At 35.5% G+C, this 23,214-nt stretch overlaps 1 protein-coding gene across 6 annotated transcripts in view; it reads left to right on the forward strand.

Annotated features, from left to right (window-relative positions):
* Nucleotides 1–2,552: 2,552 nt before the first annotated feature.
* Nucleotides 2,553–23,214, forward strand: part of LOC117408608 (cordon-bleu protein-like 1) — a 43,877-nt gene continuing 23,215 nt past the window's right edge. The window contains exons 1-2 of one of the 6 annotated variants that reach the window (XM_059032293.1): nt 2,553–2,867; nt 3,401–3,484. In XM_059032293.1, coding sequence (XP_058888276.1) covers nt 3,435–3,484 — 50 coding nt within the window. In that variant the 5' untranslated portion in view covers nt 2,553–2,867; nt 3,401–3,434. Of the gene's footprint in view, nt 2,868–3,400; nt 3,485–16,681; nt 16,804–17,132; nt 17,579–17,826; nt 17,870–18,064; nt 18,341–23,214 lie in introns of those variants that run through there. The other 5 variants (XM_059032297.1, XM_059032296.1, XM_059032295.1 and 2 more) reach the window with 5 other exon arrangements.

Below are 23,214 nucleotides of genomic sequence, written 5' to 3' on the forward strand. Positions count from 1 at the left end.
CCTGGTCTCACTGCGGAAACGTTAGCACAGTAGCAGTTTGCCGAAGCTCTGAAACGTTACTTAGTTAACGTTTTGCTCAATTTAGAACCATGCTTTGCGGCTACGTTTACCACAGAACCGCATACGGTCTGATTACACTGGCGCGGTAGCAGAAAGCGGTAAACAGTGCGTCAAAAACAAACAAACAAAAAAAAAAAAACAATCTGTTGTTTTTAATCGGTGCAATTACACTGAGAGCGGAACGGAAATGCCGCACATCGGAAAAACCAGAGCGATTTTTTTTATAATACCACGCGGCAAATTTCCATCTAGACCAATCAACTGAAGTGTTGTTGCGTGACGTTATCTACGCTATGTACAGTGAGAGATGGCGAACGAAAGACTGGTTTTCAGGGTGCAAAAACGCCCTCAACTGTATGATACGCCCAGTCCAGATTATAAGGATACGATAAAGAAGCAAGACACCTGGGACACCATAGCGGCCAAACTAGACATGTTAAGTAAGAATATTTGCATTTGAAGAGAAACAGAAAACATACACTATATAGCGTACTGTATGCCATAGACCAAGCAAAACACTTGAAAGTTGAAAAAAGAGGTCTCAATAATGAAGGGCTTCTTGCAGTATTTCATGGAGGTTTTTTGTACAGGTTTTTAAATTATATTGTCACAAAGCTCTTGGATTCGCCATGCCAGGTTGCCTGAAAGAACTGCTACTTACATGTAACAATTAAGCATTGTTAAAACAAAATCACCCCTTGTGGCAAGAATGAGAACATTAATTATATGCAGTTTTTACTGAGGGAATGTGAAAAGGAGGTCAAACTTGAAAACTGTGTCTCGCTCTGAACATATACTATTTTCTGCTGGACCCGAAGACCGATAGTGAATGTAATCAGTTACACAGTAAACATTTTGTGCCAGGATTGCGTGAAATGCTGGAGCTGTAGTTCCAGAGCTGACATGAGAATGCTTTGGAAAATTAACTTATAACTGTGAAATGGAAAAAAAAGCTTCGGCTTTGCCACGCATCACCATGTCTGCTGGTTTAGTGAAAAAAGACCGACTTAGACCGGCGGTGGTTTGAAACAGAAGAGCAGCTGTTTCTGGAAGCAATACTACAGAAAGGTGGGAGTTTTCTGTATATTGCTTGTTGGGCACGTATAGGGAAAGGGAAATAAGCATCAAAACTTGCACATAAATAAATACATACGACAAGACGTTACATTAACGTTTGCCCAGTGAGACCAGGTTGTATCAACAGAAAAAGCTTGCAACATTTTACATACACAAGGTCAATAATCGAGTTGGAATTTCCACTATCATGCATCCATAAAATGTTTATTTTTTTATGTAATACATTTTTAAATTTTTTTTTATGGGTTTATAATGATATACATCATTTATACTGCATTTTACACATGTACGTGCCTCTTACACATTAACTTTCAGTACTTTAAACACCCTGATCTGCACACTTACACAAAAATGACCAGTTATAAAGCTGAGGTATGTGGTATCTGGTGACTGTTTAACTGGCCCTGTGCAGGTGCTACACAGCAAGTGTTGCTTGTGAAGTGAGGACATGCCACACTGTTAAGCTGTGCCCAGTTTTTATTTTTGTAGCAGATACAGAGGTTTTTGGGGAAGCGATGACATAAATATATTGTAAAACTAAAACAGTTTTAATCATGAAATGCTTTATTTCATGTAAGGTTGGATGTATGTACATGTAATAAGAGTACTTGTATTTTAATTAGCATGGTGGACAGTAACCTGAAACATAGCCTGTGATTTGGTTCCTGAAAAAGTATTAAGCGGAGCCAACCCTGAGCGTGAATATGCAGTTAGACTGTAACACGTGTTGCTACAATGCCTGGCAAAGATGTTTATTTTTCTGCTCACATTCTCACAATATGCTTTCTTATTTGTATGAGTGCATACTGTTGCTATTAATGAAAGCCGCTTTTCTGCAGAATTAAATCAACCAGGCGGTTGTTTCGTTTTCCATGCGATTACCTGGACGACCCAATTCAGCCCCTGGCCGTGTTTTTCTTAAGTCTGGGTTCCCCGCTGCTTGCACACTTGGAACTAGAACACTCTTGACGAACAAAAACATCTCCTGCTTTTGCAGGTACAGATATCACTCCAGCTGGGAAAGCTGGCAAAGTATTAATGACGGTGAGAGATTCTGAAAAAAGGAAATCCTTTTAAATGTAACCTTTACCATGGCCCCATTGATTCTGCTCGATCATGCTACCTTAAGTGCCCTTTACTATGGGATGTATATGGCACACAGTATTTCAGTGTATACAGCTCAATATATGTGTGAGCTCAAATGAAATACTATAAAAGGACGTTGTTTTTTTATTTTTAATTAATGTTAACATCAAATGCCTTATTCATTATTAACAGGCACCTCTCTGTTTCGAGCTGTTGCCTGAACGAACTGCTACTTACCTGTAACAAGTAAGCATTGTTAAAACAAAATCGCCCCTTGTGGCAAGAATGAGAACATTAATTATATGCAGTTTTTACTGAGGGGATGTGTAAAGAAGTCGTCAAACTTGAAAACTGTGTCTCGCTCTGAACATACACTATTTACTTCTGGAGCCGAAGACCGATGGTGAATGTAATCAGTTACACAGTAAACATTTTGTGCCAGGATTGCGTGAAATGCCGGAGCTGTAGTGCCAGAGCTGACATGAGAATGCTTTGGAAAATTAACTTATAACTGTGAAATTGAAAAAAGCTTCGCCTTTGCTACGCATCACCATGTCTGCTGGTTTAGTGAAAAAAGATCGACTTAGACCGGCGGCGGTTTGAAACAGAGGAGCAGCTGTTTCTGGAAGTAATACTACAGAAAGGTGGGGGTTTTCTGTATATTGCTTGTTGGGCACGTATAGGGAAAGGGAAATAAGCACCAAAACTTGCACACACACACACACACACACACACATATATATATATATATATATATATATATATATATATATATATATATATATATATATATATATATATATAGTAATCGCATCATTACAAAAGTTGTAATATTGTATTATAATTGTTTCTGAAATTGCAATATGTTATTTAGGGTTCAATGGGTACATAGATCTGCTGCTGTGTGTGGTTAACGTTGCTGTATAAATCTGAGTGATTGTATTTATTCTAAGTTTTCCATAAAGTCAAAGTGTTCTGCTGTGTTTGCTTAGTTCTGTATCTTTATCTGTACAGTAGCGCAGAACGAATCCTAGAGTGTTTGACGTGTCTGCAAAGTGTCCGCATCCGGACTGAAATACTGTACAATGCCAAATGTCCCGTTCAGCAGGCTGACCACCACATAGATTTGCAAAATCTCTGGTTTATGTTTCTGTATATTTTCTCTGTCTGTTGCCAGAGCTTTCAAAGTGGTCGCAAGAATTTGCACAAGGATGAATCAGCATCAATCTCATGGCGAATCGTCATATCTAACTCCTACCAGGTATTCACTGCAATTGCTTGTTTATTAGAAATGATCGTTTAATACTTTAACACAACCTGACTAATAATAATAAAAAGAACAACAACAACAACAACAACAACAACAACAACAACCGGCAAATAGTTAACACAGAAGTGAGTCATGAATCAATTCAATTGTATATTGCTTTATATGAAGCTCTTAGCCACTCATAGAACAGAGCTACTGTTCATTCATGATAAACCCTCAGGTAATAAACAGGAAAGCTCTAATCACAGCATCTACAGAACATTACAAGTGTGCTTACAGATGGCTAACAATTCCATTTGTAGTACTTTATTGAACATAATTATCTTTATAATTACAGATTATTGGTACTATATTCTTAACATTTCAATGTATTATCATTTATGAGGGTGCTTTTTCAAATACACTGACCTTCTCTACAAATATTGAATCTAATACACCTTTTTAACCAATGAATAATAATAATAATAAAAAAAGAGTCTGCTTTACTAAAAGATTGATTTGACCGACCTATACTCCTGTGAGGATAAGCTTCAGTTTTTGCTTTTTTTTTTTAGAACATTTTAAAGGACTGGGTAACCACCCTAAATTGAATTCTCCAACTAGACATCCCATCTCAATAGAGTGAATAAAAAAGGGTGTTGACTTTCAGTGTAAATGCAGTGGGTTGGTACTTAAAGGACAAGCTACAACAGGATGATTTGCATTCACAGTTTAAAATGTTCTTATGAGTTTACACAGGGGGTGTTTAATGCAACACAGAGTAAACACTCTGTGTAAATTGTTTTCCTTTACATGAATGACTTGTTATGGAATTCCTGCAATGTATTATGTCAAGTCAGTTTCAGTCGTGATGGGCAAGACAGCATATCTGACAGACTTTGATTAAAAAGGTAAGAGTAAGTACTTGGTTCCATAAGTTCAGAAGTTTGAGCCATAGTTCTGCTGTAGTTACCTACAACAAAGAAATGTATTTGTACCACCACTGACCCTTTTCCCAGCATTGGCGTCAAATGTCAGAAATTAAATAAACACCTATACGTTCCATAACATCGTATTACAATATTCTTATTAAAATGCCTTCGATTTATAAGTTTCAATTATAAAGCTGGCTGTGTCTAATCTGTTGCTAGGAAACAGTATCAACTGACAGTCTTCCAAAAAGTTCTTAAGGATAAAATTCCAATCGTAGTATGAGCCTGTCAAACTGACGGCTCCCTGACCAGGCACTTATATTAACTGGTTTTATTGGCAAGGCTCTTATGTTGATAAACTATCCATATTGTACTTCTAAATGGCAACATGTTTAATTTGTTGTCATGCAAAGGCTTCAAGAATTTGCAATGTATGCAATAAAAGAAAAATAGATTAAACAAATGACATGACAGGAGTCACAAAAAGGAAGTTGTTAAGCTTAGTAAGAAATGCCTTAACTGGGAATGGGAAACCATGCATGCACCATACAGCATTATTGAAATGGGCTTAGTGTCATTTTTGTTTTTCAAAATGTTGCTGCTCTTTTAATATCAGAATGAAAATTACCAGTAGTTGTAGCAGTTCCAGTATCCAGTATCATATTTTGGTTTAATTACAGAAAACAAACCGCTTTGAGGTTTAGCAACAACTTCAAAAATACATGTTTTACACAGTGGATTCTTCTATCCAGGCAAATAAATATGTTTCTTGTTCATTTTAGTTTTTTTTAAATAGGGAAAATATTTGCAAAATTAAGCCTATAAGAATTTATCTTGGATGTAAATTCAGCACTGTTCAGGTGTTTTCTGGTATACAGTAAGCTTCGTTGTGGTTTTGTTCACTATTAGGTTGGACATCAGGTTTTAGGGCTTTCATCCATTCACACTTGGGTACGTAACACCTAACCTAACTTCTTATCATGCAATTAGTTTTCTTGCAAGAACAGGCAGGGATTCCCGAAGCATGACCTCATTGAAAAAGTCCTAACCTCTCCCTTGTTGTGTCGAGATTAATGTTATTCTACACGAAAGGGCAATCCCGGTTTACAGTATTTATATTTCATGAATGTGTTGATTTTGGTCTTCCTAATCTTTTTATGAATTGCTTTTGTAATTTAAAACTCACAGGGTCAGGTTTGACAAGATTGTATGGTTCAATGCGATAGACTCATATCTTTGCTTTTATTTTGGTTAATCGGATCAATGTGTTGATGCAGGTTATGCAATATTAGAGCACTTAAGGCCACTGTTGTGTTAACAGATAAAGAACATTTGTAGACATCTGTAACATGGGGTCCTGTTTACCAATCTCTACAGGGTAGTTTTTACAGACTATTTTTAATTAGTATAGGATAGCTGATTACAGTCTATTATAATACTTTAAGTGATGCAAGAGTTATTTCTGCTAAGAAATAAATAATTGAAGTTATTTCTGCTAAGAAATAAATAATAATAATAATAATAATAAAAAATAATAATAATAATAATAAGAGTAATGATGGAACAATTTGTATCAAGGAACATGAGAGGTATAAAGATTTTGATATTCATGAACCTGTTCTACTTGTTAAAAAAAGCCAACCATTTCATGAATATCAAACTATTTTATTCATAAATACAGACACTGAAAAAATTAACATGCTGCAGCCTTCAGTCTTTGATTGTTGTAGAACCAAGTGCCTGAGAAAATGACAGATAAAAATAAAACAGATTTGACAATAAATGCATTGGAATATTACAGAATACAATTTAAAGGCATGTTTCAGATAGTGGTTGTAAATAATGTTAATTCTTGCTCATTAAGATGTCAGTGTGGTTAGATACAATAATATGTACTGCAACACCAGGCTTGCTATAACTAGAGATTATTTTACATGTAAAAATAAAAATATTAGAAACTTTATGGCAGTTTCAGATAGTGGACGGTAGTGTTCATACATTTAAGTTTATTTAAAGACTACATAGTCCAGTCAGAATGACAGGTAGAAAAACTGACTAGCCAGTACTCAACTACCAAGACAGAAAACTACTGTTCTTGCATTCACTGAGTAAGTGTACACTGACTATTAAGCGTACACTGGCACCAGTGTTCTTTATTGAGGAAATAAATTGCTGGCCGTCCACACAAAAAAAGCTTATGTTAGCAAAAGAGAAGGCTAGCTAACCTGATTTTAATGTGATTGTCTGTAGTGTTCCTGTGCTCGTTTTAGAGGAAAAGAGTAGAGATATCTTAACTTTTCACCGACATCAAAGAATGCCTCATTCTCCCTGTAATCCATAATGGAACAAAACAATGAAACCAAATCCGTTTTAAAAGAAATAAAATATTGCTTATTCAAAACTCTGCCATTGTTTACAAAGCTGCATTTACAGTACGTTTGTTGTTTTGAACCACTACAAGGATCGGGTGGGTCCCTGACCTGGCAAAAGCATGGCCACGAGATGCACAGGGGGAGTCATACAGGGAAGCACAGGTTCATGTCCTGTCTGAAGTCGCTGGTCTTCGCTTGGCATTCTGGAGGGTTAGGGTTAGGGAAGCAAAACTGCCAGGGACTGTTTCTCTTCATCGTGCCATAACAGACCCTACCAGCCAGGCACCCTTGAGCTCAGGCAGATGCCTGCAGGGCTGGCCTTTGTCCTCCAGTGCCGGTAGCTTGCTGGCATCCACTCAAGTTTCTGGATGTAAAAGAAAAAATTGGCTTGGTTGTGCGATCGGAGGACCCCCACTGAACCTTCAGTTCCCCTGAGCTGTGTGGGGAATTGCTGCAGTGAAGGGAACAAATAACTGGCCATTCTAAATTGGGGAGAAAATCAGGGGTGAAATAATTGAGCACTCTAAATAAATCTAGTACCAAGGGTCAGCAACTTGTCCGTACTTGGACATGCATGTCCGTGGCAGGAGTCCATGGCAGTGAATACGTCTAACACACACACACGGAATTGTATATAACTTCCATGTTTGTCCGTGGCCAAGATTTTTTTTTTTTTTTTTTTTTTTTTTTAAATGTCCATCACCACTTGACATGGTGCCGACCCATGCCTAGTACTATTGCAAACCCTAACAACCAACTACAAAAAAAAATCAAGTAGCCTTTGAATGGATATGTAAACCTCTGTTAGTCAGTCACCTTCAAACATGGTGAAGCTTGTGTAGTAATTTGCAACTGCCAGGCTGTTAGCTGTTTTCTTTGTGATATGTACAGATTCTTAAGGCCTTTGAAAATAAAATGTGTATTGGTGTATTGCTAGCATAGGCTTTTAGGCATTAGGCTTTTGTCAGACAAGTTTTCAAGTGCTGAGGGGATTTGAAATTACGGTATGCCATCAAGTGTAGACTATCACAAAACCAAAAAGAAAAAAAGAAAAAATAAATAAAAAAGTGTTGTCAAGTCATATAAAATGTTTGAAGTTCTTAAGAAATTCTGCTGTTCAAAATGGTATTTAATAGCACATAGCATATGTAAAGAATCTAACTACTGAAACACATATTTCTTCAACTTTGTGTACAATTTACTACATTTCAAATAAAATGGTAAATGGCATTTGAGTCCATAAACCAGGGCAAGAAGAAAGCCTTGTCTTTGGAACAAAAATATCTTTTACAAATGCAGTTCATGCTTTAATTTTGCATAGCTGTTTTGTCTAGGGAATACTGAGCCTTTTATGTTTTATGGAAAGTATGCCTTATGCGCCCCAGAAGTGAAAAACAGTCATTGTGGACAACCTTCAGAACTATGTGAATAATAGTTATTCTGTGTTAGAATGTAAATATAACAAAATGACCTTAAATCTCTTAGATGCTAATCACTGTAGTAGTTTTAACCTCAGATCCAATATTTCTTACATAATTTAGTTGGCAGCTTTTCTGCATGGTTTAATCAAGCTGTACCGCAGAAAACATGTGAAACGAGAAACTGGTATTTAACAAATCTAGCCACGGTAACGTCATCACTGTGACATTACTTTGTGAAAGCTTTTGAAGTACCACATGTAACTCCATAAATAAGCACCATAGGTGCCTAGGATTGTTTATGATATGGCTGCTACCAAGCCTCTAATTCTGGCCAGCACTGTCTAGACAGGTTTATTTACTGTACTCTTACTACTACCATTTACACCAGCTGTTGAGTGTTTTTATTATAACGCTGGTGTTAAGAGATACAATTGCACTTGAGGTCAGTAGATGAACAGACACTGAGAAAGACATGTCTACCATATACGGTAAGTAGATTTGTTTTTTCCATCTGACATCAAGTGATTATAATGGTACAGTATATGCCCATCTCTTTCTAAAAGTGGATATTATTGGAGTTTGTTATACCATATATTTTGAAACTTAAGAACTGCTACTGTTTGCATTAAAGTGAATTACAAAATGAAAACAACAACAAAAAATCCCAAGTAGCCCTGTGTAACAGCAAAGTACAATGTAAATGTTTAGCATTATGAAGCACAAAGTATATTACTTTCAAATGTGTCTTAAGATCCCACTGGTAAACAAATTCCCCATACCTGCTTATCTTTACAGCAGCATAAACCGTTAGACCATTATACTGTATTGCATAAGATTCAATATCGGAGCAGATAGCAGTGTCAGTGATAGTTACATCAGGATACGATTAAATGCAAAAGTACTACAGATTGAATAACACTTGTGGCAGATTACAGTACAGTACTTTGTAAAGTACAGGATTAAATGCAGTGAAAAAGGGAGCAGATAAGTGCAAGTAAAGCACATTAAGGAAGAGTGATAGTGTCCAGAGGGAAAAGAGGAGTTCTACAGGTGCTGTCTGAAGACCTGTCTAAAGGTTTATAAACCTAATGCTACATATTTTATTTATCATATTTATTGTTATGGGAGATACATGAGCCTGTAAAGCTATTAACTCTAGCATGTACAGTAATGTACTCTTATTATTGGAAAAACAAGAAATGAAGGAACGTGTCAGAGGCTTTTCGTATTTTGTAAAATTAACAGTTGTTTTTCTCCTTTCAGAAAATAGACTAAATTAAGGTTTTAGAATATGCCTAACAAGATCATATTAGTTTGGTTTTAACCCATAATTACTACGGTATCCATGGGTTCTGTGGACCCAGAGCACTTTTAAAATGCCCACTTGTCTTCTGCTATAGCACGTGCAGCCGTTCACTGTATGGTGGCATTCTTGCTGGGCTGTCTACTTTGTTTCTGTACAGGTGGGCATTTCGGTCCAGGGGACCCGTGGATAGTACTTGTGTGACATTTCTTGATCAAACATTTAAATTAGAATTAATATTTTTTGGAGCTACTAAGAGTTAGTTCTAGGCATATTAAATTGGTATGTTGCAAAAAGAAAGAATTGGTGAATAGTTGCTATGAGTTAATTCTTTCTTTCCACTCAAATGGAAAAGAAGTTAGAATTGCAGCAGGTTTCCTATGGCAAACACCTGCAACATGTTGAGTTTTATTAGCAGTATAGTGAAACCAGCAGCAAAATAACAGCAAGCAATCTAATTTTATTCCCCCAAGGGGTCAACAAGAGTTGGTGTGATTGAGATAAGATCACTCACTGTCAGTTCAAACCTAATACAAACCAAAATCACCATGAAGGCATCTCACTATTGCAGTAAGACATGGTGTTATAGATGTTGACCTTTGTGCCCCTTTACATATCACAAAATAATAGCATTCCTAGCATTTCCTTATTGTTTGTATTAAGTTATTGTTTTTTTTATTTTCTTTCCCTGGGACATACTTGTATTTTTGATGGGAAGATTTACATTCATTTTATAAATGTAATGTGTCCAAAACAAACCCCAAAAAACTGACTGCTCTGTTGGTATGATAAGGGCTTTCTTCTGCCTTTATGTTTATTCTGCCTGAGGTCTGTGCTGTGTAAATGCAGTACTAGATATCTTTAATCTGGCCTGGTTGGTAGTGACGTTTTCAAGGTGAAGAATTCCAGTGGCTGAGCATGGATACTAAATGAGGTTCTCTCTACGCACTTTCTTTAACACTGAGAGTGTGGGGTAGAACAGTAAATACCTTATTGCATACAAAATCTGTTGCTTTTGATCCTTACTAAACATGTACAGAAAAAACTGAAGGGTACAGTAGATTAACAAAAATACTTAAATTATGGAGTCACAGATTGTGGTGTGTTTCCCTTTCTACTACTTTTTTTTTGCCAAGGTACCATGTTCTAAGCACCTCTGTACTATTATGTACAACATTAAGAGACATATGATATTACAAAATGAGGCCCTGTTTGCCTGTCTGTATGAACTTTAACTGTTGCCAGGGTTGGTATAAGCTACCCCTGCATGCTGCTGACCATTAGCTCAAGTTCAACAGGCACACGTGATACATAAAGGTAGTTTTTGTTTGTGAGCATCATATTTATGTTCTCCATGTTGGTAATGCATTTCATACATTTTTATTTTCAAGCAAAATTATGCATATTAATTAAACTGATGAGTGGCTACAAGAAGATGTTCTAATTTGCAAAGCCGGTCATATATTCAGAATTTTCAGGTTTCACTTTGCATATAAAAATATCAGCTGGGGGATTGGAATGGTTGTGCCTCTAATTACTATATAAATAGCTTCTATTAACAATACCAGTGCTGAAACAGCAGCAAGAGACACTCCTTGCAAAGCCATTATCCGTCTTCATTTGAAAACATTTGGAGTATACAGTGCGTAGAGGGAAATCCTTCTGCAGTGTACAAGAGGTATCCTCTGGGTAGTTAGCCAGCAGAGGCTTGGTTAAGTGCAACAATGTTGATTAAAAAATGACTATAACAAACAACTGCATATACATATATACTTTAGCTGTGTTTGTGGAAGTGTGAAAAATACAAAGCTACAGAAAATTATTCTGTTTTTATTGGGCAGTCACAGACAGTTATGAATTATTTTTAAATTGTTATCCTGTCTTTTACCGACCTTGCTTCAGGGCCAACATGGCTAGTCATTCTCCATCAAAACTGCATTTACACAAAAGGTATACCATTTACTCATTTCATACTGCTTTCACAGTATACATATGCAGATAACATAGGATTTAAATAAATAACAGTTGTATTTAAAAAAATATATAATAACAAAATGACAAGTAAAATAAACTTACAGTAGTTTGAAAACATTTACTGTGCCTCAAGGTTTTAATATGAAACTTAGAAAATTAACATTGCCTTCACCAACCTATGAAAACAAAAAAAATACTGGATCACACTTTTAACTTGTACATTAGCTTTAGATGTCTAAAGATATTGGAAGCTGTATTTTATACTAAGTAAGTTAGGCCAAAAAGCAGAAAGTAAATGGTAAATATAGCTTCTGTTTTATGTTGGCAGTAGATGCTGTATGCATAATGGGGCTTTGTCGGAAAAGAAAAGAAACAGTGTTTGAAATAGGGTAAACAGCTCATTTGCTCACTTATTTGAAGTAAATGTTTACTTCAGTTGTTAAAATAGGTATATATTATAAAGATTTTGTAAAACTGGCAGCCAATGCTTGATATTCTAAATTTTCCTGTGATAAATTGGTTTACATGGCACTTAATGCACCTCATTTTTTTTCTAGTCCAGCAAACATGCAGATGTTGCAGATAGACATCTGGTAAAACATTAGGTCCTTATATATATGAAATGCTCTGCTGATGCAGTTTGCTAGTCAGTGTGCGACTGAATTGTACTGATGGATTCAGATCTTAAACTAGGTATTGCAACTTGGTGCCTCTGAAGACTCATTAAGAGAATTCAGTGATTTCATGGACATGAAGACTGAACTGTTTTCTTAACCCACATCCTGGGAAATAAATACATACAGCATTTTTGTTTAATTATTTGAAGAGGTTATTAAAACTTAAACTTACAGCTGTTTGTGAAAGTCTGAGACAGTAAACCCGAAGTGATGCTGTGGGGAAAACAAATTATATATATATATATATATATATATATATATATATATATATATATATATATATATATATATGAGAAAGTGGGAAAGGAAATGACATATTCTATGTAAGCCTGTAATGACATTCTTTAATTTCCACCCATACCACATGCTCTTCAAGGAGTAACAGCCTTTCCAGACCATTCCTAACCATTTACTCTCATTGACCTCAGTTTCAAACATTCCCAGCTGCTGCTGTGACTTTGCATTTCATGTGCCACAGGGGACCAACTCCCCCTCTCTCTAAATCACGGACAAGCCTGAGCAGCATACTCCTGCATTCAGTATAACCCTGAAATGTGTACTATAACTGTAAGCAAATGAAACATGTAATGTAAATCTGTATGTCCATCTGTAGCGTTATACTACTGAACAACCTTTTCAGAAGTATTAATTATCCATTGTCATCTGTTCTGACTGTGCATATGTGAGTGAAGAACACATGTGTTGTACAGTATGAAGCAGTGCAGCTGAAGTACCAATGGTATTGCTGGCCACCAAAGTTGTTCAATATATATATATTTTTTGTAAGGTAATACAAGGATGAGAAGAGGATAAAACAAGAGTAATAGTGGGTCAAGTTCCAGTATGATAAACTATATACAATTGAGTTAGAAATTACATTTTTGAATTGTTTGAACATTCATATTTACAAGGAAATATCTGGTTGGTAACACATGGTTTCTAATTGAATTTGAAATTGGCTATAGAGCTGACTGTTCCCTGCTTTTGAAAATTCCTTGTTTTATTTGTGAACCGAGGATGCAGATACAAAAAATTGTTAATAACATGCTTAAGATGTTAGATACAGTACTATAGGTAACCAAGGGACATAGAGTGATAGTAAACCTAAAATTATATTCCAAAACAATAAGCAATGCTGTATTTTGTTTTACCGTTGTCACGGATTTCACGATTTCTGTGCATGTAACTGCAGAGAAAAATGTTATTTTTTTTTACTTTAGCAGACACCTTTATCCAAGGTGACTTACAGAGACGAGTGTGTGCTGCAGAGTCACTTATAACAACGTCTCACCCGAAAAGACAAAGCACAAGGAGGTTAAGTGACTTGCTTAGGGTCACACAATGAATCAGTGGCTAAGCCAGGATTTGAATCAGGGACCTCTGGTTCAGGCCCTTTTTGTTAACCACTGGACCACACAGCCTCCTAGAATGTAACAGCGGTATTTTCTGCTTTAATAAATATTAGGTTTAATCGTGAAAAATCTATTTTTAGACCATGATGTGCTGTGAAAAAAATACAGCCCGGACAATAAGCTTCCACATTGTATTGTGCACTAATTGTTTTCCAAGATGCTGACAGCATGTTTTTCTTTGCTCTGAAAACAACACCTTCTATTACAAATCATGGAACGCTCAAGAGATCTGATGGGCTGATCTTGTGTTTGTTTGCTCTGATTGTTCTTGCTGTGTAGGAAACTCCTGTGACTCATTGTGCATTGACACTCAAGGTCAAAACTTCCTGCATTCAAACCATTGGAATCTAGCAGTTCTTTTCAATAGAAATGGGACCTTATCATACTCTAAGACCACATTGTGAACCAAGGAAGAGGGCTAAAGGGCAAAATACATTATTTTGAAAGACAGCTTCGCACTATTTCACAAAATAATGTTTTGCATACAAATGCTGATTAGAACACAACATTTAGTTTCATCTACATCCAGCTCAACTGCAACATTACTATTTCATGGAGCTCAAGTAGTGTCACAATTTATCTTGGCAGTGCGTACTTAGTTTTGGGGATCCACATACTGTGTATATGATTCAACTTGCCAATTGCCTCACTTAATATTTTAAACAAAAATACAGAACTTTTATCATGATTTAAAAATATATGTACTTTGCCATGCTCAACCATAGTTATGTTTTCTTTTATTTGACTATATTACTATGTATGTGATTCTTTCACTGTGGTTTACTACACTTCACATTGATTTGTTACTGTTATTTGCAATACCGTAGCATTCATCATAAGGATGTAGAGCTGGATAAAAAAATAATAATAAAAAAAAAAAACATACCTTAACACTAAGCATAGGATAAGATTCAGAATATATAATTTCATATTCACGTGCACAAAAGGGCAACTACATATAGGCGGCAAAGTCAGAACAATAGTTCAGTTTTACCCTTAAATAGAATCTGATTGTGTGTTATACTTGTCCATTTAGTACACACCACTTTAAAACCATATGGAGAAGTACACCTTTAAATGCATACTCTGTGCTCAATTGAAGGTCTAGTGTCAAAGGGGTTATTCCTCATAAACAAGGGCAAGTGAAAGCAAACTTTTGATCACTGTGCTGTTGACACTAACAACAGGGAGTTTAAAAAATATATATATTTGTTTATTTAAAAAAGGTATGGAGAGAGCATTGAGCTGTAAAAAAAACAACAACATGTATAGGTACTTTTGTTTGATCATCCCTCTATATTGCAGTTAGAATATGTAGTCATTTATTAATTGATCCATTATTTCTGAAGTATGAGTTATATATATATTGTAACACTGCCACCACTCACAGTCATACGTTGCCCCTTTAAAAATGAACCCAGGACACAGAAATGGAGTTTGAGCGCTGCTGAGCTATTTTTAATAAACAAAACAAAACTAAACAAAACACCTAGCTCAGTTTTGGAGTGCTGACTACACACGCCAGGAACCTTTTCTAATACACAGGGCAGCTAAGCTGTTTACCTGTTAAAAATAAACACACAGTTACCTTTCTTCGTATGATTGAGCACCTCTTCAATCAGACTCCTTCACACAGCAGCCATGAAAAGACTGTGGCTGTTTTCTTTAAATACCCTGCACCTGGCTCTAATTTACAATAATAGTCAGGAGCGGGTGAAAATTAACAATAAAATAAATAAAAACAATTAACACACATTTTTAGGCAGGGAGGATATTAACCACCTCCCTGCTATATATATATATATATATATATATATATATATATATATATATATATATATATATATATATATATATATATATATACACACTTTTTTTAAACAATCAAATATCTGAACATTTTGCATATAGGGAAATTACATTAGTACATGTAAGTACTTGTATTTTGACAGATATGATATGATTGTTAGTTTAAACCCCATTATGTGCTAAAATATACCCATACCAATGTACCCAGAAATATACGCATAGATTGCACCAATGAAGTGCTGTTTAAACAGCCATAGGGAGACAGAAACACAGAAATATATTACAGAAATAAACAATGTCAAAATTTCAAAATGCCAATCACATATAGGTAAAGGAAATGACATGCAATTTCAAAACAGTATTTTGTATTGTATTATAACAGTAATATTGTGGCTGTTAGGTGCAGACTAGTACAAAGCTAGGCAGTGAATGCTACTGCCTGGCTCTGACAGGCTCTGTTTAATGTCATCACCTGCATCCTGGTGTTTAATGAAAAGCAGATTGCCAGGAAAAATATCAGAGTGGGTTATACTGTATGTTGTTGTGTCGTGTAGCTTGTCAACCTCAGCTTAGATTTGTCCGTTGAAAAGAGGTGATTTTGCCAGACAGCTGGCACTGATTGACAGTTTTCCTGGACAGGAAATGTGTGTTTACAAAAGTGAAGTGAAATGGGAAAGAAAACAGTGATAAAAATACATTTGTAAAGTGAAAATAGAAATCATGTAAACAGGGAAAAATCTTTTGGCTGAATGAAAATTCTCATTTGCTACAGTTTTCTTAACTATTTTCTTAACCTGAACTGTAACAGATACATTGAAGGCACTTTTCTGTCTGGAAACTCCTCAGTAGTGTCTTATGACAGTTAGTATTTTAAAGGAGTGCTATTGTGTTACCTCTTTTTAGCTGCATTACCATTACTTCTGGTCTCCCTTCTGTTGTGCTGAGAATATTGTTCTAATATCTATATATATATATATATATATATATATATATATATATATATATATATATATATATATACAGTTGTAGTCAAAGGTTTACATACCCCAATGGAAATTTGTCATTTCTAGAAATTTCTCAAAAACAGAGAAGTATAGGAAAAATCTTTTGTAGCAAAAGTTTTGCTTTTGTGGATGAGGAAAAAAAGTTACAATAAATAGATGTCTACAATTATTTATTTCAGCAATTGTTTTGCAAAACTCCAAAAACGCTAATTCAAAAGTATTCATACCCTGACAAGGAAAAAGAGCAGGTCAGAGCAGGTCATGAGGCCAGGTTACAGGGATATAAATACTATAGACAGATTTACTGACATCACATGCAAGGTGGAGCCTTGAGATGATTCAGTTTAGCACATGGGAAACTAGCACTTTGTCTCTATTGAAAGAAAATATCTAATGAAAAAGTACCCCAACTGAAAGGAATAGAAAGGTAAGAAAATATCAAATCACAAAGCAAAGGGTATTTACAATAAGAACTTGTATGGAATACAATCAGATTGCATTGGTTAGATCAGTTTGATCATTATTAACTACTCATGTGTTACAATGTGTTTTATTTTTTTAGACCTGGTGCCAGCTGCCCTTCTGGGTAAATACATACTGTGTTATCCTACATCCAGATCCTTCTTGTGTAGTTTTTTAAGACTTTAAAATATGCTGTTTTTCTAGTGTACCAAGTGATGACATGCTTTTAATAGCGGAAGTAGCCAAGCTACCCCATTCCACAACAGTGTAAGAAAGTAAAGCAATAGTCCTCCGTACAATCCTGTTTAAACTGTGAGTCAGACACACACACTATCTGAAGCAAATATGAAAGAACGCAACAACTGACATTTCGGAATGCATTGTTAATCTCAGTTCTTAAAATACACTGGGTGTTGTTCGGATTTGCGCAGGAAGCGTGTTTTGCATATTGTTTGGGACTTTGTATTGCGAGCCCACCTTTTCCCAGAGGACCTGTGGTTATACAGCAGCTGGTTGGGTATCAGAAGTTAATCAGTTCGATTTTGTGTATGGCTATATTTGGATATTTTTTGTTTTGTTAAAAATAGATTCATAAACTCACACGTGTAGTACATCGTTTCAACAAGGAGGAAAATACTGGAAGAGTGTTTGAATCTCGCCAAACCCGACCAGAGATCTATCATACCGTACACCTACCTGGCTGGGTAGTTCAGTTGTGGATGTCGAAGCGATTGTAGTAGGTACGTATATACTTAGATTGCGGCGAATACTGTGTAGCATTTTGACAATGGGAGCTGTTGATAAAGAAAATAGCAAGCGTAATGTTTATCAGTTTATATGCGCTCATACAATTATAATGAATTGGCAAAGGCAATTTCATAATGCTGTGCCTCCTTTTTCTGTTCGCATCGTTAGTTTTGTAATCACCAAAGACGTCAAGAAGACATTAAATAGAAAGCATTGACACTGTTTTTTTTTTTTTTAACAGAAAATACACTTGCATTCGGATCTGGAATTCCTCTACGTTTAATGTGAGGTGGCAGTTAATTGTAAACAATATATATATATATATATATATATATATATATATATATATATATATATATATATATTAGCATGTTGACAAAATTTCGTCTGAAATATAATAAAGAACGTGTGTTTCAAATGTACTATTACATAAAACTAAGTGTTTAGTGTACAGCTTCAGCGGAAAGAGGATACATAGTTAACAGCCCTTGTATGTGAAGTGTAAATTACCTATGAACCTATTTGATGGACTACTTAAAGCATTTGAAATATATTATTAGGTGGTTTATTGTCTACAGGAGAAATCAATGTGCAAGTAGGCACTTGTCATTTAACATCCGCTTGCTAATGTTACAGAAAAAGGGCGTTGCGGTGATTAGCCACTTCATTGGTGCGTGTTAGTACATGCATAGGATGTGTAAGGAAGAATGCTTGCTTGCTTTAGCTCACTTAAGGAAAGAAAATCTGCTGCAAAGGTGAGTACAGTACTTGTGTATTAGATAGGTTGTAGTTCCTACCCAGTTGTTTTTAACCACAATAATACATTTTAAAAGCGATCGAGTCTACTCGACAGATCAAAGGTGACCTCCTCGAGGAGTAATAAAAAAGAAAACCTGTTGACTACCTGCGGGCACTAATGTATTGTGTTCGTTTGTTTAGTTGAGAAAAATGTGTACTTGTGAATCTGGAAGTCGTGTTAAAATGTCAGACACTGAAGTACTTAATTGTTGTTACAAGATACAATGTATCCATCTAATAAGGTATTTCTACACTACGTTGTTACAATATACTGTAGACCCAGCATATGTTTGAAACGTCAGACGGTTATTTAAAATACCTTTTATATTTCCTTCTGTTCTTGTGAAATAGAACTTCAACTACTTTATGTTTTTTTTTTCTTTCTGGGACTACCTCCTAGTTTTAAAGGGTTGTGCTTGGGTTTCTGGCTAGAAAGTAAGTTTTAAATCCCAAGATCTTTCTAATGACCAGGAAACAAGTGGGATTTCAAGAAGTTTACAACAAATTACTTCAGATAACCTCGCAAATTAAAACAAACGCCAATGGGTCACAGTCACCAATAATTTACCCAAGTACATACAGTAATGCGAAACTTGATGTAAAAACAAACTGGTAGTGGATAATGACACAGAAATTATTCTATAAATATTTATTTAGGAACTTTATGATTACATTTTAAAAAACACTAAGTAACAAAACAAACAGTTTTTTTTATATAGCGGCATACAAACAGTACTATTCTAATGCTGTAATTTGCAGTCAATAGAAGTACTAGTTGTAGTAGTTTGCAATTAATAGAAGTACTAGTTGTATTCCAGGGAAAACAGGCTTGTAACTTCAGGATGAAAAGAACATAATACCATTTGGAAGAAGAGCTTTATATCTGTAAGTTGCTAGATAATATTCTGCAGGCACTACCTCTGTGACTGATGCTTGACTGATGTAGTCATGGCAGGGTGGGGAACTACTATGACAATATAACAACCAAAGTTTAATAGACGTGCGGGTTTCCTCATTGAAGCTGTCTGACCTGTTTCATTGAGGGGCGGGTTTCTAAGCTCTTTATGGCATCTTTTACACGCACAGAATAATTTACAAAGAAAAAGGTAACACAAGCAAACAATCATCACTTTGCTTACTATATAGTGTGAATTATGTCAAAATACATCAAAATGTCCTCCCAAGCAGGGTCTACGTGTATACTCGGTGCTGGGCCGTGGTGTTCTTTGCAGGCAAAACTCCCTGAGAGCAATGTAAAGTAACTGAATAAACCATTTTGTATTTACATTATATGCAAATATTACAAAATGCAACGCTCCCTCATTATTTCTCTCTTTGACATTATATATTGAAAGCAGTGAGCTGCCAAAGGGCTCTTATACAGTAAAATGTAGTCGTACTTAGACAATTTACCAAAAAAGAAAACACACACATGGCTCTGCTATATTATATTGTCATTTATTGGTATGGCTGAACTGCAGGGAAGTCAAGTTTTATTGATATGCATGGTCTGGTTTAGATTTTTGTTATATTTGGGAAATTAATTCATAGTGTCCAATTCACTTCTGTGTCTAAAGAGTAACACATTGAGATCTAAGTCTGTTTTTGAGTTTATGCACCTGGAGGTTTCAATACCAGATTAGATATGATGACCTATATAGTAGGGATGGGAATTTTGAGTAATTCAGTGCTCGAGTACTTGAGCGTTAAAAATTGAGCACTCAAACCTAATGCCAGTAGTGTTCAGCAGTATCTGATACCTAAGGTATATCATGATACCAAAATCTTACAATACCTAATATTGGGGTGAAATAAAAATATCGAAGTACATTATCACGGTTTTTCGATACCGTGTTTTATTTATTTAGTTATTTAATTTTTTTTTTTTTGAGCTTTTAAAACAAAACTCTGTAATTGTGTGCTTTAAAAACAATATGAACTAAGCTTACTCATTTCCACTTAACGGAAGTGACCAGCTACCCTGTGCGCTGGGAAAATTAAATTACTGCAGTAGTCATGGCAAATGCCGGAGAGAAGCTTGATGTGGAACTATTTAGAGTTCAACCAGATGACAACAGCAATCTGGTTGAAGGTGGACGTCAAAATATCGAACGTGTTTTAAAGAAGTGAAAAAGAAACAGAGGAAATGCCACCAATATATTGAAATATCTTTGAGATCGCCACCCCCGATCTCTTTGGCGATGTTCACTTTGCCGATGTTCTTTTAGTTTAAGTGAATTCCATTGCATATTACAGGTTCAGCATGAAAGCAATAAAAAGTACTTGCAGTTTATTATAGTAGCCAGAGTGGTTGTCTTTTGTCTAATTTACTTTCTTTACAAGATTATTAACAATCAAACCAGCATGATGTGCCGAATGGCCTCCTCTCGCTAATAAAATGTCTTAAGTTCTTATTTAATGTGCACTGGGGCGTTGTTTTGACAGAGACATTTGGCTTGAAACAGAATTCTGTTAGTTGCCTATTTGTTCTGTTTTGGAAATGTAGCATTTAAATGAACTTTTCAAAATATCTAACACTGTAAAATTGAAAAACAAACGCAGTGTTTAAAATTAAAGAATACAACGTTTGCGTGTATTCCCTAATGCAACACATCACTGTGTTCGTTTAAAAATAAATGTTTTACAGTGCACATGAATCAATCAAGCTAGTTTAGTTTAGTATTATACTGTGTTTACTCATGGAGGTGTTATGCTGTAGTGACTTTAAGAACATAAGAAATGTTACAAACAAGAGGAGGTCCATTTGACCCATCCTGCTCATTTGGTTGTTTATTGATCCAAGCAAGAACCTCATCAAGCCATTTCTTGAAATAACCCTGTAAATCAGCTTCCACAATTTTTTAAATTCCTTGCTCACATTTTAGGGCACTGTTAAGATACCTCTGTATGTAAAACATCTGGCCTTGTTATAAAAAGTCTGCTTCAAGGAAAGTATTTCTGTGTTATTTTGTTATCTATAACAATGGGAGTATTTCAAGCTGGCCAAAATGCCAGAGTTCTTTTTTTTTTTTTTACATGTGAAAAATAAAGAAAATGGTTTTGCTTACACTAAGTGTTGCTCATTCTTACCAGTTTCATTTGAATTTTATAGTCAGTGACAATGACCTTTGAATACACTGGAACTTGTTTTCAGCAGTGTGTGTGTATATGTAAATAATAATTTGAACAGCAAGCATTCCACCATGCTCTAGCATTATTAACTGTGTATTTGCCTCTTATGTACTTTGCACTTGCAAACAAAGGAATTTGGCAGCCATTTAACATGTAATGGACATAATATTCATAGTATCGCGATAGTATCCAATATTATGATACTGTGCATGGTATTGTATCTATACTCCATAAATGAGGTATCGCAGAACACTAAATGCCAGACAATATTATTCTACATATGCGCCACAAAAATTACCACAAGTTAACACTAGAACCGCTGTGGATACTCATACCTAAAACCTCCACCTGCAGTCATTACAACAGTACATTTTAAACAACATCAATATTAAAATGAAAGACAAGTATCTGATACAACTCAAAAGTTTTATTCAAGCACATCATATAAAACATCTGCACAGCCGAAATACCGTATTTAAATGAACATAAACATAAAAGGGTTTATTTTTTAACTTGCCACATATAAAGCACTACTTCAAGTAATGAAAAAGTATAAAAATAAACATTTAAAAAATAAACTAGTGTGTAAACAGGTGTGAACAGGTATATGTACATACAAAACTGTAAAAACGAAAGTAGCATGTGTTTATCTCTTTCATGTGTGTCATTCGCAGCACAGAATCCAGGTTGAGCTGCAGCAGCCTGCTGTGTTAAGGTGGTATACGTGAATAAAATATTGTAACGGCCGCTAGTCTTGAGGCTCAAAACAGGAGACGGAGATGGGATTCAGGGGCTAACAAAACTACTTTATTAATTAAAGAGGGTCTGTGTTTGAGTCAGGAACACACCACAAAAAACAATACATCCTTCTTTTTGTCTCTATCCTAAAAACACGCTCACTTCACACACAGAGAAGATAGCGGACCACTATTCTCAGATGACATGGTCCGCACTGAACAGTGGCTCACATACACACACCCACCCACACTCCACACTACCGAAACTAGTGGTATGGTCATGGCCCAGAACAATACAGATAACATGAAGGCACAGGACTAGACGAAACAAGACAAACAAACGAGACAAAACAAAAGTCTTGCAGATCTGAACAGTGATCGGGTCGCTACAATATATTGAACTTGCGTTCCTGAGGATATATTATTTACATTTTTTCGAGTACTCAAGTAATAAATTAGTGCTCGAGTAATTATAATTATTTAGAATACTCGAATCCACCCCTACTATATAGGCTGGTATTTTTCATATCCTTAATATTTCTGTTGTCAAAATAACTGTATAACTGTTGCCTGAGGTGAAATGTGAACAACAAAGCCCATTTTACTGTGTTTCTGCTTTTGTTTTGCAAGTCTTTAAATGAGCTTGAACTGTTTAAGGTTACCCTGATGTGTTCAGGTAAGTTAGCAGTAGGGAGTGGCCTGTTTGTGACTGAAGCTAAACCAGTTGTGAAAGCCAGTCTTAATGTATGTAAATCTGGCTGTGAACGGTAGCTTTATTGTGTATTCTCAGAAATTCCATCAAGAGCTTTTTTGTTTCACATTTAACACATGTGTACTTAAAGTGACAATTACACAGCTGTCATTTTTGAAGAAGAATAATATTGCTGACTTTTCAGAATACAGGTTTTGTTAAGTGCATTTACAATGGAGTGGGATTAAAAGACATGACTATTGTGAAAATC

This window comes from Acipenser ruthenus, chromosome 10 (genome assembly GCF_902713425.1).
Source record: "Acipenser ruthenus chromosome 10, fAciRut3.2 maternal haplotype, whole genome shotgun sequence".
In the NCBI taxonomy this organism is placed as follows: domain Eukaryota; kingdom Metazoa; phylum Chordata; class Actinopteri; order Acipenseriformes; family Acipenseridae; genus Acipenser; species Acipenser ruthenus.